Here is an 18,380-nt window from a genome sequence, read left to right as displayed (position 1 = left end):
CACTTCATGGCTACAGACTACAGATGTGTTCTTGGGCACAGGGACTATGGTGGTCTGCTTGAAACATGTTGGATTCGGTCAGGGACAGGTTGAAAATGTCAGTGAAGACACTTGCCAGTTGGTCAGCGCATGCTCGGAGTACACGTCCTGGTAATCCGTCTGGCCCTGCGTCCTTGTGAATCTTGACCTGTTTAAATGTCTTACTCACATGTGTTACGGAGACTGTGATCACACAGTCGTCCAGAACAGCTGATGCTCTTATGCATGCTTTAGTGTTGCTTGCCTGGAAGCGAGCATAGAAGTTATTTAGCTCGTCTGGTATGCTCGTGTCACTGGGCAGCTCGCAGTGCTTCCCATCAATAGAGACAGGGTGTGTACAATGGCTACAGTCACAAAGCGGAGCGTTCTACTGGCTGTTCTGATCCGAACCTCCCATGCTGTCCAAGAAACCTATGAGATTATAGAAGGTGACGAATATCTCTTTTACAACGATAAGTAAAATGACTACTGTTTGATATCCAACTCTAAACCTGAAGAGAGCCTGTTGCTGTTGAACACTTCTAACCCTACACCTGAGAAATCCACACTGGATGCAGAATTATCGAAGCGACTGAAGCTTACTTTCAGATCATCTCAGAACATTTGAACTGTCCTGCTCCAGAACCTGTCTCAGTCAGACTCTGGACTATACAAGGTGGAGTGCTGGACAGCTGGCAAGGTGTTGCACCAGAAAAGCATCAACCGCAGTACTGTACATGGTCGGACGGTGTCTTACATAATGTATGCACATTTCAGAGGGAGCTAATTAGACCTGCAGTGTAGGGCTCCATAGGGTGGCGATAATATTACTGTGAGATGGGTCCTCAAGGACTATCATGACATTGACAAATCCATAAAGCCCGTAATGGAGGAAGTAAGCGGCCGAGTGCAGCTGACTGAGCACGGCTATTCTCTCCATATGACCAACTTCACCTCTAATGACGTAGGTGTTTACAGTTGCCTGGTAGTGGAGAGACAGAGTTGAGTTTAATCTGTCCATATCGGTGATTTTTAAGCCAAAGTATAGTCAGCCCCCAGTGGAAGAGGAGGCTGTACTTCACAATGGGACAGAGGAATGGGCCCGGGTAAGCCGGAACACTCACCGAAGTATCACCATCTCAAACCCAATCAGAGCCTGGGGAAATCCTTACTGACCAAGAGAAGCAGACGGACTATCTTGTGACTAGAGCATCGTCAGGAAATTACACCCTGGTCATCCCATCCCTGATGCCCAAACACTCAGGGTATTACTTGTGCATAAAAGTGTCCCCACTAAAAATCTTCAGAATATATAATCTGCCGGTGTGCCCCAAATCTGAGCCCCTCATAGAGTTCTTCTCAGAGGGAGGGGAGGTTGCTCTCAGATACAACTCTGATGTCAAGGAGTATGATAGGTTAGTGTGGTACAGAAGGACTGCTACGGTGGACAACGTTATTCTGATAGGGAGGAGTGACATACCTACAAATAGAGATGATGAGTACAAACAAATGCCTGAAGGTTTAGACGGCAGATTGAATGCATCTCCCCCTCCCGTCTGGTCCTCTCTAACCTCTCACTGGAGGACAGTGGGGAGTATTGGTGTGCTGTCATGTCTAAGACAGTCTGTTTATCAATAACTACAACCTTCTTGATCAATGGGGAGAGGGGCCCCTTTGGCATCGACTCCACGTTCTATGCAGTTTACTCTTCACTGATGGCCTGTGCTCTGCTGGAGATTGTCTGTGCTGTAATCACGGTGAACTTGAAGACCAGGAGAAGAGACCAGGCTACCCTGAAAGCCCGAAGGACTGCAACCAAGATGCAGGGGCAGCAGAACAGCAGAGGGGAAGAGGAGCGTGAAGAAGAGAGTGAAGAGACAGGACAGTGAAGCGTAAAAGGGTTAGTTCACTATTGCAGCTTTTTTTTCTTCACTTATTCACTCGGTTTAAAGTGCATATTCAGGTTATTTTGTTACTTTTAGCAGCTATAGGCTACTATTTACTATTTATGAGTGTAACAAAGTGAATGGCATTATTAAAAATATATACACTACCGTTCAAAAGTCTGGGGTCACTTAGAAATGTCCTTGTTTTTGAAAGAAAAGCACAATATCTACATAGGCATACAGAGGCCCATTATCAGCAACCATCACTCCTGTGTTCCAATGGCACGTTGTGTTAGCCAATCCAAGTTTATCATTTTAAAAGGTTAATTGATCATTAGAAAACACTTTTGCAATTATGTTAGCACAGCAGAAAACTGTTGTTCTGATTAAAGAAGCAATAAAATTGGCCTTCTTTAGACTAGTTGAGTATCTGGAGCATCAGCAATTGTGGGTTTGATTACAGGCTCAAAATGGCCAGAAACAAAGAACTTTATTCTAAAACTCGTCAGTCTATTCTTGTTCTGAGAAATGAAGGCTATTCCATGCGAGAAATTGGCAAGAAACTGAAGATCTCGTACAACGCTGTGTACTACTCTCTTCACAGAACAGCGCAAAGTGGCTCTAACCAGAATAGAAAGAGGAGTGGGAGGCCCCAGTGCACAACTGAGCAAGAGGACAAGGTCATTAGAGTGTCTTGTTTGAGAAACAGACGCCTCACAAGTCCTCAACTGGCAGCTTCATTAAATAGTACCCGCAAAACACCAGTCTCAATGTCAACAGTGAAGCGGCGACTCCAGGATGCTGGCTTTGTAGGCAGCTGCAAAGAAAAAGCCATATCTCAGACTGGCCAATAAAAATAAAATATTAAGATGGGCAGAAGAACACAGACACTGAACAGAGGAACTATGCCTAGAAGGCCAGCATCCCGGAGTCACCTCTTCACTGTTGACGTTGCGACTGGTGTTTTGCGGGTACTATTTAATGAAGCTGCCAGTTGAGGACTTCTGAGGCGTCTGTTTCTCAAACTAGACACTCTAATGTACTTGTCCTCTGTGTGTGCGTGTGCATGTGTGTGAACAGTAAATTGATCTGCCCCCCACACACAACATTGACCTCCATCCTGCCTCAGCCCACCATTCATTATTTCATTACCCCCTGACTAAAAAATAGAGGACAGAAAATGTATTTCACTAACCCACCCCCCCCCCCACCCCCACTATCACAAGCATATTACTCAAAACCTTCTGACACAAAGCTACTTGAATGCTGTATAGTGTATGCATTTGTATGTATACTGTTATGCATGTTTTAGTGTGTGCATGTACATTATGCATCTGCATGAATATGTGTGTCAGTCTCCTCTGACTGGTTCTTTAATGTCTGCTCTGGTCTTTCAGGGAGGCAGAGGGGGAGGGAAGGGGGAGAGGGGTGAGGGTATTTAGGGAAGTATAGTAGGAGAAGGGGGTTGCGATCTAATTAAGAATCCCATGAGAGATTACTTCATCCTGGATACCCCCTATCACCACAGGGGACTCCCCCCCCCCCCCCCCCACACACACACACACACACACACACACACACACACACACACACACACACACACACACACACACACACACAAATGACAGCATGTCTTCTGACTAAATTATCTGGCGTGGCGACCTCCTGGCTCCCTACAGACAGAGCGGTAATTTAATCAGCTATATCCCCTTCAGCCGCGCATGCACACGTGCGCACACACACACACACGGACACAGCTTAGTTAGGCAAGTCAGCCCATTCATACATCTGTAAACAACAATGACAGTGAAACTGTACTAAAGCCCTCAGAGTGGAGCAGCATACTGCTGAGATGGACTGGATCAGGCAAGTTGATTTCACCTGTTGACACTCTCATGCAATCACACACCTGTCACTAATTATCAGGACTGGCCTGATAGGCTTTAAATACAAACTAGAAGTGTGAATTAGCCTGTCAAGCCATTTCTCAGTTTCTTTCCAGTTGTGTTTGTCCAAGTTAAAAGAGTCATTTTTGTTTTGCTTTTTCTATTTTCTTTATTTGAGATGTCTTGGTTTTATAGGTTTATCCTTATCACCTTTTATGTCGTGTCAAAATGTACGTTTATTTACCGGAGTGCTGTCCTATTTCTGTTCTTTGGATTATATACGAAGATCCAGCACCTGATTTAAGTTTCTATAAGGTGGATTGGAGCACGTTGTTTATCTTTTCATGTTATGTAACCTGCTTATGACATCTCCTTTTGTTACAGAACCACACACACACACACCAACCTTTACCATGTCCAACCACCAGTCCTAAATAAATATGTGAACTTTGGCAATGTCTCTGCCGTCTGTTTGCTCTCCGACTGGAGCAGAGTACCCCTGGGGACATCTATCCCACTCCAATTCGCATACCGCCCCAACAGACCCACAGATGACACAATCTCTATTGCACTCCACACTGCCCTCTCCCACCTGGACAAAAGGAACACCTACGTGAGAATGCTGTTCATTGACTACAGCTCAGCCGTCAACACCATAGTGCCATCCAAGCTCATCACTAAACTAAGAACCCATTACTCATTGTGTGTTCTTTTTTAAATATGTTTCTGTCTGCATTGTTGGGAAGAGCCAGCAACGAAGCATCTCACTCTTAGTCTACAGCTGTTGTTTACGAAGCATGCGTCAAATAAAATGTGATTTGATCCAACCACTTACCTATCTTGGGTTTGTTGGACTATTTTTCAGAAACATACTGTTCATTTGTCAGTACACTGCATTTAAGGTTGTTTTACACAGTGAGGGCTGTGTTGTGACCAGAAGGTGTTGCCCATAGGACTATTGCCATATCATCATATTAGCATCTCAGTATCAACTAGGGGTTGTTGTCAGAATAGATGTGTGTGTATATAAACTGTACACTCCTAGAACAAAGGGTTCTTCGACTGTCCCTATAAGACAACCCTTTTTGGTTCCAGGTATAACCTTTTTGGGTTCCATGTAAAGGGTTCTAGATACCACTTTTATTTCCTAAGAGTGTAGTGTTTCTGTCTTGGACAGACTTTATCAGATTATCCCATATTAATCCTAATCGCACCAGATTTAATAGCCCTACTCACTATAATGAGCAGATTACACACGCACGCATGTACACACGCATACAAAGACAGACAGCGAGAGAAAGGGGGTAGAGGGTGAGATGGAGTGCGATGTGGGGAGAATGAAAGGATGAAACAGATGGCCAAATAGTTTCCTTATATATGCAACACGCACGTGTCCACCAGTGTTAACAGACATACTGAACAAAAGGCCAGCTGTCACTCCAGCGGCCCACAGTCACATTATGAATATTCTCATCCACACACTCCACAATGTCTATATGGCTTGTTTCAGAACAAACAACTTGGTTAATAGCAGATACATGTAATTGTGAGTCTAATCGACTTCATCATTACTGTAAGGCACAGCCAATGCAACTTCAAACTTTAGCAGTAGGTTGGGTTTATAGCTCAACCCAGAGGTTAGTTTTAGTATAGCATCACCTCCGACTGTGTCAATGTTATTGTAATACCATACATATTCACCAAGTGGCGGTAAAATACCATTCATTGAATTTAGAGGTGCGCCCATAAATATCATATAGGCTTTATTAAAAATGACTGTACATTCAATTCATCATTGAAGTTTTCTCGTCATCAGGAACTACATGTAGTCTAGATAATTTAGCGTTTTAGATGACGATAGATGAGATTGCTTTACATTTAATTTAAAATATAATATAATATAGGAATATAATCATTGACCATTAACCAAAACCTGCATGGCATAAACCCTGTGTGAGGTTCAAAGGGCGTGTCATGAAAGCCGAACAAGGAGCTTTGAGAGCCCGCCTCTTACTGTCTATGACTGGTTGTTTTCTTCCCTGTTTGGGAAAAACACTCTTCTGATTGGCTAAACCAGGTATCCATCAGCCGTGACAGGCATTGGTGTACATGATGTGTTTTCAGAAATGAAACCAAATGTCGCCTCATACTCAAAAAGAAACACAAAAGAAAAGAAAACCTAGACGTCTTCTAAAAAAGGTCTCGGCAATTCTCCTTGACGATTAGACCGCCTGCGGTTGACGTATCAAAGGTAGGCTACGACAGACTAATAGTCTAGTGCAGTATGAAAATATAGAGCTAAATCATTGTGATGTTTTTGTAGATCTGTCATAAACAAACACCTTTTTTCAACAATAACATTTTGCCAGTATCCTGAGAACCAAATAATCTTGACGGTTTCGGTTCTTCCTAGGGGATGGAATGGAGCTAATCTATGCTTGGTCAACAAAGGTGGGCCAATTTTTTGTATGTAGGCCTAAATACGCGTAGCCGAATCATTTTCCAGGTAAGCTATTTGCTGAAGACTCGAAAATGCAACAATGTTTACACTTACATGTAGATTATAGCATAGGAGGAGGCTAAGTGTCATTGTCGCCTTTCAAAAGACAAGCTGGATCAGGAACGCCCATTGTATATAAATTAAAGCCACGCTGCGCACGTTGGTCGAAAAGCATTAATATACTTGGTTTTTGATGCTCACAATTTGTCACGTGAGTAAAATTAGAGCCATAGGATATTTGTAGGCTATAATGTGGTTTAAAACGCTCTCTGTCTCAATGTCTGTGGTTGTGATTCTGCTCGAGTCGCAGAGCACATTTCGCAACACTGTCCATTGTGTCAGCAGCGTTCTGCCAGTGACATGTCTACATTGGCCAACATGATTAAGTAGGCTGTTTTATACTAGGCAAACGGTCATGGAACTTTTGTAGTATTATGGCTTATTATTTGCTGCAAGAATTGCTTTTGTGTGCCTATATCCACACCTGTCAGTTGTCTGTCTGTCGTGTCTTTCAAGCATTGCTACATCCGGGTTCCAGTGATGGATGGAGCACAGGTGTGATATGGCTTATTTACATGTATGGCTTCCTTTCCTCACCTCCTCTCCTTTATCTACTTTCATGTGAGGAGCTGGATAGGTGAATGTCTGAAAGAGGCTCCCTCTGTTACTCAATCCAGGGCAGATGAGGGAAGAGAAAGACACATGGTTATTGTAATACAGACTGTGGATTTATGGCACTGATCTCTCTCTCTCTCTCCCACCCTTTCTGTGGTCCACTCGTCCAATCAGTAGCTAGGGCCTTGATTGCTGGGGGTAACTGAAGCTGTGGTTACCATGGCGGCACACTTTGACACAGAGTACCAGCGCCTAGAGGCTTCATACAGCGACTCACCACCCGGAGAGGAGAACCTACTGGTGCACATACCTGACGGAAACAAGTGTAAAGTTCTTTAGTAGATCCACGCACACACACACACACACACACACACACACACACACACGCACACGCACTAACCTGTTTTTGTTGTTGACTGTTCTCTGCAGCGCCGTGGCACCACATAGAGAACCTGGACCTGTTCTTCCAGAGGATATCCTTTTACCCCTCTGTGTCTCTGTACTCCCGGATCATTCACTACTACAACTACCCCAGGGGTTATTTTAAGACCGGGAGGGTCAACACCTTCCTGGAGAATAATAGAATCTGGTGTGTAAGAGCAGGGCTGGAATAAAAGCCTGCACGCCCAGTAGCTCTCCAGGAGGAGGAATGTTGAGCTTGTGACCTGAGTTAATACTATAGCTGACTAGACTTTCATTATGAGAGAACACATGCTACTTTTATGTCATCATCTGATCCTTGACCCCTGACACGTCTATAACCTGCACCAGAAGAATGGCTTCACCTGTATGCTGCTGGGAGAGGTCTTTGAGCTGGTGTAAGTACACTGTGTGTGTGTGTGTCTTCTATGTGGTCCATGTCGGTGTCCTGAGGGGTCGTTTTTAACTTTTCTCTCTCTCTCTCCTCTTTCTCCCCCTCTGTAGTCAGTTGCTGTTTGTGGTAGGGTTCACAGTCTTCTTGGCTAACTGTGTGGACTATGACATTCTGTTCGCTAACAAGTTTGTCAACCACACCGACTCCTCCAAAGTCACGCTGCCTGACGCCTTCCTGCCTGTGGACGTCTGCAGCGCAAGGTAAGGCTTATGAACACTTCATAAATGCTTTATAAATGCATTATAAACATTTTATTAACACATCTTTAGCACTCAAGTTGATAAGGAATGCTGGAAGTTGTCCTTACTGCTTGTTGTTTTCCCACCAGTATCTGTGACAACCTGCTTGTTGTTTTCCCACCGGTATCTGTGACTGCCTGCTTGTTGTTTTCCCACCGGTATCTGTGACTGCCTGCTTGTTGTTTTCGCACCGGTATCTGTGACAACCTGCTTGTTGTTTTCCCACCGGTATCTGTGACAACCTGCTTGTTGTTTTCCCACCGGTATCTGTGACAACCTGCTTGTTGTTTTCCCACTGGTATCTGTGACAACCTGCTTGTTGTTTTCCCACCGGTATCTGTGACAACCTGCTTGTTGTTTTCCCACCGGTATCTGTGACAACCTGCTTGTTGTTTTCCCATCGGTATCTGTGACAACCTGCTTGTTGTTTTCCCACCGGTATCCGTGACAACCTGCTTGTTTTTCCCCGCCAGTATCCATGCCAACCCGCTTGTTGTTTTCCCGCCAGTATCCATGACAACCTGATTGTTGTTTTCCCGCCAGTATCCGTGACAACGTGGCAGTGATGTTTGTGTTGATAATATCTGGAGTGTTCTGGCTGCATCGCCTCATCAAGTTCATATACAACGTCTGCTGCTACTGGGAGATACGCTCCTTCTACACCAACGCACTCAAGATGAGCATGGTGAGTGGGCGTGCGTGCGTGCGTGTGTGTGCGTGCCTGTCTGCGTGTGTGCGTGCCTGTCTCCATGTCTTCAACCTACTGGTTCAACTACTGATCTCCACCCCTCCTCTCTTCCTCCCTTCTCCTCTCGCTTCTCCTCCTCCCCTCCCCCTCTCCTCCTCCTTGTCTCCCCCTCTCATTCTCCCCCTTCTCCACCCCCCTCTCTAGGCAGAGCTGCCATACTTCACATGGCAGGAGGTTCAGGCCCGGATCGTTGAGATCCAGAAGGAACACCAGATCTGTATCCACAAGAAAGAACTCACAGAACTGGACATATACCACCGTATCCTGCGCTTCAAAAACTACATGGTGTGTGTGTGACTGTCTGCACTCACGTGTGTTTGTGTTAGTGTCAGAGTACAGCTTCTTTACCATTCCTCGCTTGTACTCCTGCTACTGAACCACCTGTCAATCAAAAACATCACCACCTAAACCCCTTTCGTCTTCCTCCAGGTTGCCATGATAAATAAGTCCCTCCTTCCCGTGCGTTTCCACCCGCCACTGCTCGGGGAGAGTGTGTTTTACACCCGCGGCCTCAAGTACAACTTTGAACTCATCTTCTTCTGGGGGCCAGGTTGGTGTGTGTGTGTGTTTTTGGAGTGCTTGGTACGCTTTGTTTGGTACACTTTTCACTAGTGATGCACCGATATGACATTTTTGGCCGATTCCGATATCCAATATTTTCCTTGCCAAAAAAAACCCATACCGATATTAAACATTTTAGTGGCCTTTTAAGCATTCTAGTACAGTTAAATAGTTAACACACACACATGGACGCAGCGGTCTAAGTCACTGCATCTCAGTGCAAGTGGCGTCACTACAGTCCCTGGTTCGAATCCATGTTGTATCACATCCGGCCGTGATTGGGAGTCCCATAGGGCGGCGCACGCGTCTCGAACCAACATCTGTAGCAGCGCAGTTTGCACTGAGATGCAGTGTCTTAGGCCGCTGCGCCACTCGGGAGGCTCGATCCACAAAGTTTTTAATGCATATCAATTGCCTTGCACATAGTATCAAAATACTAAAATACTACACAGGACTCTTAAAGAATTTCATTTAAATGTTAATTGTATTTTTTGATCACAGAAACAATGTGAAAATATGGAAAAATAAGTAATGAGATGTTAATTATATAAAGCAGCCCGTGTAATCATCTACCAGAGAGTAGCCCCAATCGGTCCGAGCACCAAGTAATACATTTGGGCCAGATAACTCACACCGGAATCGGCCCGAGCGCAATCCCCACATCCTAGCCATAAGTAGCCACATGATGTCGGCCGAGTCTGACCCTCAGCCGGAATCGGCCCAGATCCACTGTGCTAGCTGGGTATTTATTTTCATGAACTGAAGTTCAATGTCAATAGGCAAACAACAAGTGGCAACCTAGCTAATACTTACTCACAAGGATTCCTAAATCATTGCTAAGAATAACTGGTCATTGTTTTCAGGCTGGATGTATTGGTGCTAGCTAGGTACCAAGCTAAAGCTAGCTAGCTACCCCAAATGTTGCGGTTGATCAAATAATGCTTTATTACCAACGCGGTATTGTAAACACATCGTTCGTGGCCGGTGTTTGCTTGTTTACAGACTTTTTCTGTACAGCTTTGACAGTGCTACTGATAGTAGTGGTGGCGCTTGGTTGCACGTGCAAATCCAGAACACACAACATTCTATAATAGAACTGTGTTATTTGACATGTCAAATTGAAAGCTTATTTAACGCGTCAAATAGTGTTATTGTCAAATACTTTTATTTGACGTGTATCTTTTTTGACACGCAAAGACCCAAACGGCGTTCCATAGTATGTCGTGCAGCTAATAGCAGTGGCACTATTACTGTGTAACTCCCGTAGGGCAACATCTGAAAAATAGCGCACTTGGTAGTGTGTACCGGTGCTCGACCAGTCGCGAAAGCCAACATCACCCACGACAGAGAACGGTTGATTGTCAAGGGCAATGAATTTCATTATCTTGGCGTTAATGGATTTTGCCTTCGAGTTGTCTCGCTGAAAATGTCTTACTCTTTCAAATGTCTGCTCGACTTGTTGACCGCTCGACTTGTTGACTGCTCGATCCACACAGCAGACATTGTGGGATAGGTGAGGAATGCTGTGTTGCAGGTGTAGCGGCAAATTTTACGTGGCGTCATTACGTTATGTACCTACGTTACATAGGTATGCACGTCAGCTTTGACATCAGTTTTGCACATCGGCGTTAAACTAGAAATCGGGCCGATACCGATGTTGCCGTTTTTAGCTAATATCGGCTGATTCCGATATGTTCACCGATTTTTATATTGTGCATCCCTACTTTTCACCTCTCCCTCTGTCTGTCTGTCTCTCTCGCTCTCTCTGTGTCTCTCTCTCACCCCCCCTTCCCAGGCTCTCTGTTTGAGAGTGAGTGGAGTTTGAAGCCGCAGTACAAGAGAGGTGGTAACAGGTTGGAGCTGGCAGACAAACTGGCATCACGTATACTGTGGATCGGCATCGCCAACCTCTTACTCTGTCCTGTCGTACTGGTCTGGCAAATACTGTATGCCTTCTTCAGCTATACAGAGGTAGGGAAACACACACACCGCTGTGCTCTGTTATGGAGGTGTAGCAGATAATGTAAAGCTAATTTCTTTGTGTGTGTGTGTGTAGGTGATAAAGCGTGAGCCAGGTAGTTTGGGAGCGAGGTGTTGGTCTCTGTACGGTCGATGTTACCTTCGCCACTTCAATGAGCTGGACCACGAACTGATGTCACGGCTCAGCAAGGGCTACAAAGTAGGAATGAACACAAACACACACACACAAACATACACACACACACACACACACACACACACAGAAGGTGTGTAAGGTAATTATTGTGAAATTGATGAACTGATTCTTGTCTGTTGCTGTCAGTGGTGGCCAAAATGCCAGATTTTCTTCACTTCCGTGCATGTGTCCCACCTCCAGGCGTCCTCTAGGTATATGAACTGCTTCCTGTCCCCGTTGCTGACGGTGGTGGCTAAGAACGTGGCGTTTTTTGCTGGCTCCCTATTGGCTGTCCTCATTGCTCTGACCATCTACGACGAAGACGTCCTCGCCGTGGAACACGTCCTGTCATCCATCACCCTGCTGGGAGTGTGTATCACTGTCTGCAGGTGTGTGTGTGTCTGTCTGTGTGCTATGTCATTTTGAAGGGTTTAGTACATTCTTTCACATTCTCCCTCCTTCCTCAGGTCTTTTATCCCAGATAAACACCTGGTTTACTGTCCAGAGCAGCTGCTCAGGGTGATTCTGGCTCACATCCACTACATGCCAGACCACTGGCAGGGCAACGCTCATCGCTACGAGACACGAGACCAGTTCTCACAGCTTTTCCAGTACAAGGCTGTGAGTAGCACTATAGCCACCCTTTATAAAGCACGAACGTATGAATCATTTCTGAAGCATATAGCATATTCTTCTCTTCCTGGCCAGAGCCTGTATTCACAAAGAGTCTCAGATTAGAAGTGCTGGTCTAGGATCAGTGTTCCCTTGTAATGAAGAAGATTATATGTACAAGGGGGGGGGGGACCTGATCCTAGATCAGCATTCAGGTGTTTAACCCTCACAACCTTTCCTCTGCCTTTCCAGGTGTTTATCCTAGAGGAGCTGATCAGCCCCCTGGTGACTCCCTTCATCCTGATCTTCAGTCTGAGGAGGAAGTCTCTGGAGATCATTGACTTCTTCAGGAACTTCTCCGTGGAGGTGGTAGGGGTGGGAGACACCTGCTCCTTCGCTCAGATGGACATCAGACAGCACGGACACCCCGCGGTGAGACTCACACACACACACACACACACACACACACACACACACACACACACACACACACACACACACACACACACACACACACACACACACACACAGATGGGCAATGCATAAATAGTGACTCTCTTTCCCTCTCTCTCTCACCCTTTCCCATCCCTAACTCCTTCCTTCTCTCCTTTTTCTTACTTCCTCCCCCTCCCTCCAGTGGATGTCTGAGGGGAAGACAGAGGCATCTATTTACCAACAGGCGGAGGATGGGAAGACTGAGCTTTCCCTGATGCATTTTGCCATCACCAACCCCCAGTGGCAGCCCCCCACCGAGACCACTCACTTCATCAGCCAGCTGAAGGAGAGAGTACAGAGAGAGGCTACAGGAGACAGACACACTCTCACCTCACTGTCCGGGTCAGAGGTAGGGAGACAGACACACTCTCACCTCACTGTCCGGGTCAGAGGTAGGGAGACAGACACACTCTCACCTCACTGTCCGGGTCAGAGGTAGGGAGACAGACACACTCTCACCTCACTGTCCGGGTCAGAGGTAGGGAGACAGACACACTCTCACCTCACTGTCCGGGTCAGAGGTAGGGAGACAGACACACTCTCAACTCACTGTCTGGGTCAGAGGTAGGGAGACAGACACACTCTCACCTCACTGTCCAGGTCAGAGGTAGGGAGACAGACACACTCTCACCTCACTGTCTGGGTCAGAGGTAGGGAGACAGACACACTCTCAACTCACTGTCTGGGTCAGAGGTAGGGAGACAGACACACTCTCAACTCACTGTCTGGGTCAGAGGTAGGGAGACAGACACACTCTCACCTCACTGTCCGGGTCAGAGGTAGGGAGACAGACAGACATGCCAATACATAAATTGACACTTCAATTTTGATTTCAAGTTTAACATTGTATACTGAGTTTTTTGTTTACACTGATATTAAATGTACAAATTGAATTATCTGTCTCTGTGTGTGTGTGTGTCTCTCGCTCTCTCAGCCAAGGAGTCTGATAGCTAACTTCCTGGCAGGTCCACCCTCATTGGCCTCTCTTCATCTGGGGCGGGACAGCTCCTTGACCAATCACGGGCCGGTGGGGGTTAGCGACGGAGCGTCAGCCTTGCGCTCCCTCTCAATCAGCAGCATGAGGGGCAGCTGTAGCTCCGCCCATAGGTCGGCCGGACACGCCTCTTCTGCAAGCAGAGCCATGCCGGGATCAAGGTAAAGCCCACACTCCTCCCACAACTAATCAAGCAATCTATCAACTAACCGTCAATCAACTAACTCTCTTTCTCTCCCCCCCCACCAGTACTGATGCTCGAACTGCTAGTTCAGGCAGTAGTGTGTGGGAAGGTCAACTGACTAGTCTCGTCCTATCAGAATACGCCTCCACAGAGATGAGCATCCACGCACTCTATATACATGAGGTCTGTCTGTCTGTGTCTGGATGGATGGTTTTAAAAATGTTGCAATAAAGAGCGTCAAGTAAATGCTTCTCTCCCTCTTCCCTCCCCCATCGCTCCCACTTCCTCTCTCCCACTTCCGCTCTCCCTCTTCCCTCCCCTCTCTCTCCCACTTCCTCTCTCCCCTCTTCTTCCCTCCTTCTCCTCTCCCCCTCCTTCTCCCCTCCCTCCCTCTCTCTCTCTCCCCTCGCTCACACTTCCTCTCTCCCCTCTCTCTCCCACTTCCTCTCTCTCCCTCTCCATCCCTCTATGTAGCTCCATAAGCAGCAGTCTGGAGGGGAGTTGTCCCGGCACACCTGGCACAGGCAGGACAGTGACGACAGTAGTGACAGCGTCACCGAGGAGGGGGGTTCAGGGGGAGGGAACCCTAACCCCCGAAACCCCATCCCCCGCTCACACACCTTTCCTATCTCCACCCCTATCTCCACCCCTGGCCCTATCCCCAGCTCTAACTCGGGCCCTAACCCTGACCGAGGTACCACCCCGGGGCAGGAAGTGACACCACTCCAGAGCAACAGCCAGCGTCGCTACGGGGGAAACACAGGTAACCATGACAACCATGAAAAATGACACTCTCATTCCCTAATATGGAATGATATTGAAGATGACTGATATGGATCATACTGATATCACTCTGTGTGTGTGTGTCACTCCTCCAGACTCTGTCGGCCCGGGGGGCAGAGTGGTGAGGTCGGCGCGTGTGCCTATGGGGGGTTGGGCAGAGGAGGGACTTGGAGGCCGACACCCCGACACTGTACCTGAGGAGGGCTCAGAGGACGACATGCCTCCCAACATACACAAGGTATTTACACACACACACACACACACACACACACACACACACACACACACACACACACACACACACACACACACACACAGAGATCTTGTGTCTGTGTATGGGGTTCCATACCATTGTTTCCCTCTCTCCTCAGGTGACGTAACTGACCAGAGAGATCCCACCTACCTACCCCCCCCCCCCCCCCCCACAAACACATCACACATCCTCATCCTACCAGAGAACTTCCTGCTCATCTGTGAACTTTCGACCATGGCTTCACCTTTGACCCCAGATGGTTAGACCTGTGGGATAACAGCATGCTGTGTTATTCACTCTGGGCTATAGAGAAAAACAATCGAGTAACAGTGTGAAGATTACAAGGACTTTTTCTTGACACCCTCCTTGAATGACACTTTAGCCAATCAAGTGACGGTGGTTGATGACTTCATCATAACTGACAACATGGAACCCGTAGCATATTTATCGGCTTTTATAGTTGCCTCCTAGACACTAATCTAAGGTCAGCTTTCTGGTTTCTCTCCATAATGGTTAAGGTTAGGATTTAGGGAGGGTAAGCTGATCCTAGATCTGTGCCTAAGGGCAACTTCTATCCAGAAATAACTTTTTCTTGCATTCATTTGCAAATCAGGTGTGGGTGTAAACTGCCAGTAATGTACCTTTTTTTTTAAGATTTAGTAGTTTGTCATTATTTTTTTATTCTTTGTGTTGCTTATATTTATTGCACTTTCAGAGAAAAATTATGTTCTATATATATATATAACAGGAGAGCAGACTTCCACCAAAGTATGACTGCACTGGCACTAGGAATCCTTTTGGGATTGGGCGGTTGATTGGTCTGTTAAGAGGTCTTTGTACAATCTTGTTGTACAAAGACCTCATAGACATGAAGCAGGCACTAAACCGATATACACCGTGTGCATAGACATACTGGTAGGAATCAAATCAGGACGTTGGACTATTCTAAATAAATCATTTAGGTGAAGATAGTTAATAAATAGAGATATACAATAAACACATAATAGTTCTTGTTTTTGTGTCATACAAACAATCTTTTAAATGAAAGAAAACACATTTACGGGCTGGTTGGAACATGTAACTTCAGCCTCTTCCGTGCCATATTTAAGCGCTTAAAGCGGCAATCCACAGTTGAAATGATAACAAAGCACCCCCCACCACTATTTCAGTAAAAGGTTGAAGGATGGGGCTGGAGAAATGTAACCACACTCAAATTCATAGACAGAGCTGTGGATGCAAGGACTGAACATCCATTCCGTTTTAACCATGTTTTGAGGCTATACAGTGTTTTTTGACATTTACAAATTTATATTTTGGCTTCTGATGGGGTACGACAGTTGAACTAAGCTCATGGGGCATTTACAACGAATACTCTCCAAGAATCAATGGGTTTATATCCAAAATGGACATGTCCAAAAATGTATATAGTAACTGCAGATTGCCCCTTTAAGCACAACCATCCCATAACTATACAGCAATGAACCTTCAATCAACACTAACAGCTGGATAGAATAGTCAGCATCAGGCCAACTGCATGTTTTTTCTGCCCAACTGTCTGGGGAAGAAAGAGAATGCACCTTATTGACTTTTATTAAATCCAAAGGATGTCACTTATCATTGTCAGTATATTAATTTTGATCAGTTCATATTTGCATGACTTTATTTTAACCAGGGCTTGTGCCACCGTCATAGAGTTGAGGTTGAGATGCATGGGGATTTACAAGTGTTTTGTTTTTGTGGTTCACACTGACTCTGGACTCACAAGTAGACTTGCCTGGTCCCAGATCTGTTTTAAGTGCTGTATAACCAGCCCCCATATGGTCGACCATGCAGCACTAACAGATCTGGGACCAGGCTAAAGATGACAGATGCTGCCAATAGATACAGTCAGAGACTCTACAGCTGGGTATTCATTTCTAGAAGGCAAGGTCTGCAGCGCTGCTCGCTTTATTGATTGATATATTCATGTAATTGAGTGGCCAGCCACAGAGTCCAATCTGAATCAGACCCTGGATAAAAATAGAAGGCAGATGTGGAGGAATGGATTTGAATAATGTAAAGGGTCTCCTGGGACACAGTGGTACAAGTTTAACAACAAGGTACTAGGATGCCTGAGCTGACACATATAGCCTATCTGTTTTTGTTTTTATAGATTGTCCTGTAAATTGCCATTTTGTACAGTTGTAAATCATCAATAAAAATGTATTTAATAACTTTTATGTAATTCAAGTTTTCAAGTTTTGTATGTACGGGATACACATGGTATACACTGTCCAATGAAATGTTTACTTGTACTAAATAATAAAATATAAGAACATAAAGTAAATGGAGCAGTAGAATATGATAAACATTTTAGCATAAGTATAGGGTAACTTGGGGGAAAAAATCCTTCCTTAATAAGCGGGCAATTCTTTGGGGGGGGGGGGATATTCAATAAAAACAGAAACTTTAGAAAGTGGGGGAAAACGCCCCCTGAAGATTAATGTGTTCAAATCAATTGTATATGTTTTATTGTGGCATTTTTTTGTAATTGACTCTTAAAAGCTAAAGTCTAGGTATCTTTAACTAAATAAATCAAATATTGGAAAACAAAATGACATTGCACATCTCACTATTAATATCCTCACAATTACCAGCTTTCCATCCAACCTTTTTATGCTAGTAAATTACATAAATATAATGACAGACCTGATTGAAACCGAAAAATGTTAACTTTCCAAATGTCGACAAAATAAAATAGGCTAGACAAGGTGAGATATTTTTATGTTTGTAAAAAAATGTCGGTGGAAACCCTTTAATTACAAATATTGATATAATAGCCATCATATTTAAGTAAACTTGGAACCACACGCGATGACGTGTGGTTCTTCCACTACGACTCATAGGGAAAGCATGCAGTTTATTAGGTTACAGATTTAATAAATTATGATGAGCTTTAAAGGGGTATTGAAAAGTGCAAGGTGATGAAATTGATGCTCCTTTCCAAAATATCGAGGATCTTATTCTGGTGAGATGATAATCGGTACATGGTTGCCGTTTGACAAATAAAAATAATCTTGCTCTTTTGTCAATAATAATAATATCATCATGTAATCATGTAGGCCAGGGATGGGAAACTCCAGTCCTCCGGGGGCCGGAGTGGTGTCACACCTTTTCCCCATCCCTAGCAAACACAGCTGATTCAACTAATTGCATTCTAAACTGAAGATCATGATTAGTTGATTATTGGAGTCAGGTGTGTTAGCTGGGGCTTAAGCAAAAGTGTGACACCAATCAAGCCCCAAGGACTGGCCTTATACCTTTTAAAGGGTTAATAAATGATATAAGGTCTCCTCTTCAGGAGACCTCTGTGTGTGTGTGTGTGTGTGTGTGTGTGTGTGTGTGTGTGTGTGTGTGTGTGCGTGCGTGCGTGCGTGCGTGTGTGTGTGTTAAAACCTGTTTTTGAGTGTTGTGACCTTCAGACACGATCAGAAGGCGTCTGCATTCAGACTCCTCCTGTCTGGATCCCACCGTGGTTATCGGGTTTTCTGAGAACACAAGGCTGCCACAGACCTGATGAAACCAGCCACCTGTCAGA

General features: G+C 45.3%; 1 protein-coding gene across 8 annotated transcripts; it reads left to right on the top strand.

The window, feature by feature from the left end:
• Positions 1–5,879: 5,879 nt before the first annotated feature.
• LOC139532297 (autophagy-related protein 9A-like) lies at positions 5,880–17,027 on the top strand. 8 transcript variants are annotated; one of them, XM_071329725.1, is made up of 20 exons: positions 5,880–6,041; positions 6,204–6,241; positions 7,083–7,230; positions 7,335–7,378; positions 7,659–7,723; positions 7,830–7,979; positions 8,562–8,703; positions 8,911–9,051; positions 9,196–9,316; positions 11,123–11,298; positions 11,384–11,506; positions 11,684–11,871; positions 11,950–12,103; positions 12,347–12,526; positions 12,732–12,938; positions 13,524–13,744; positions 13,833–13,950; positions 14,242–14,530; positions 14,646–14,788; positions 14,922–17,027. In XM_071329725.1, exons 3-20 carry the CDS (start codon positions 7,125–7,127, stop codon positions 14,928–14,930), a joined length of 2,577 nt encoding a protein of 858 aa, XP_071185826.1. In that variant the 5' UTR covers positions 5,880–6,041; positions 6,204–6,241; positions 7,083–7,124; the 3' UTR covers positions 14,931–17,027. The 8 variants fall into 8 exon arrangements, with proteins under 8 accessions (XP_071185826.1, XP_071185828.1, XP_071185824.1 ...); XM_071329727.1 differs by having other exon boundaries at positions 7,080–7,230; XM_071329723.1 differs by having other exon boundaries at positions 6,204–6,296.
• Positions 17,028–18,380: the final 1,353 nt, after the last annotated feature.

This window comes from Salvelinus alpinus, chromosome 10 (assembly GCF_045679555.1).
Source record: "Salvelinus alpinus chromosome 10, SLU_Salpinus.1, whole genome shotgun sequence".
In the NCBI taxonomy this organism is placed as follows: domain Eukaryota; kingdom Metazoa; phylum Chordata; class Actinopteri; order Salmoniformes; family Salmonidae; genus Salvelinus; species Salvelinus alpinus.
This window is presented reverse-complemented; position numbering and strand designations above follow the sequence as displayed.

Coding starts and splice junctions, on each gene's coding strand:
- LOC139532297 (XM_071329726.1), top strand. CDS start 7,125: ATGGCGGCACACTTTGACACAGAGTACCAGCGCCTAGAGGCTTCATAC. Junction 7,231..7,334: donor CATACCTGACGGAAACAAGT/GTAAAGTTCTTT, acceptor TGTTCTCTGCAG/CGCCGTGGCACCACATAGAG. Junction 13,951..14,241: donor ACGCACTCTATATACATGAG/GTCTGTCTGTCT, acceptor CCCTCTATGTAG/CTCCATAAGCAGCAGTCTGG.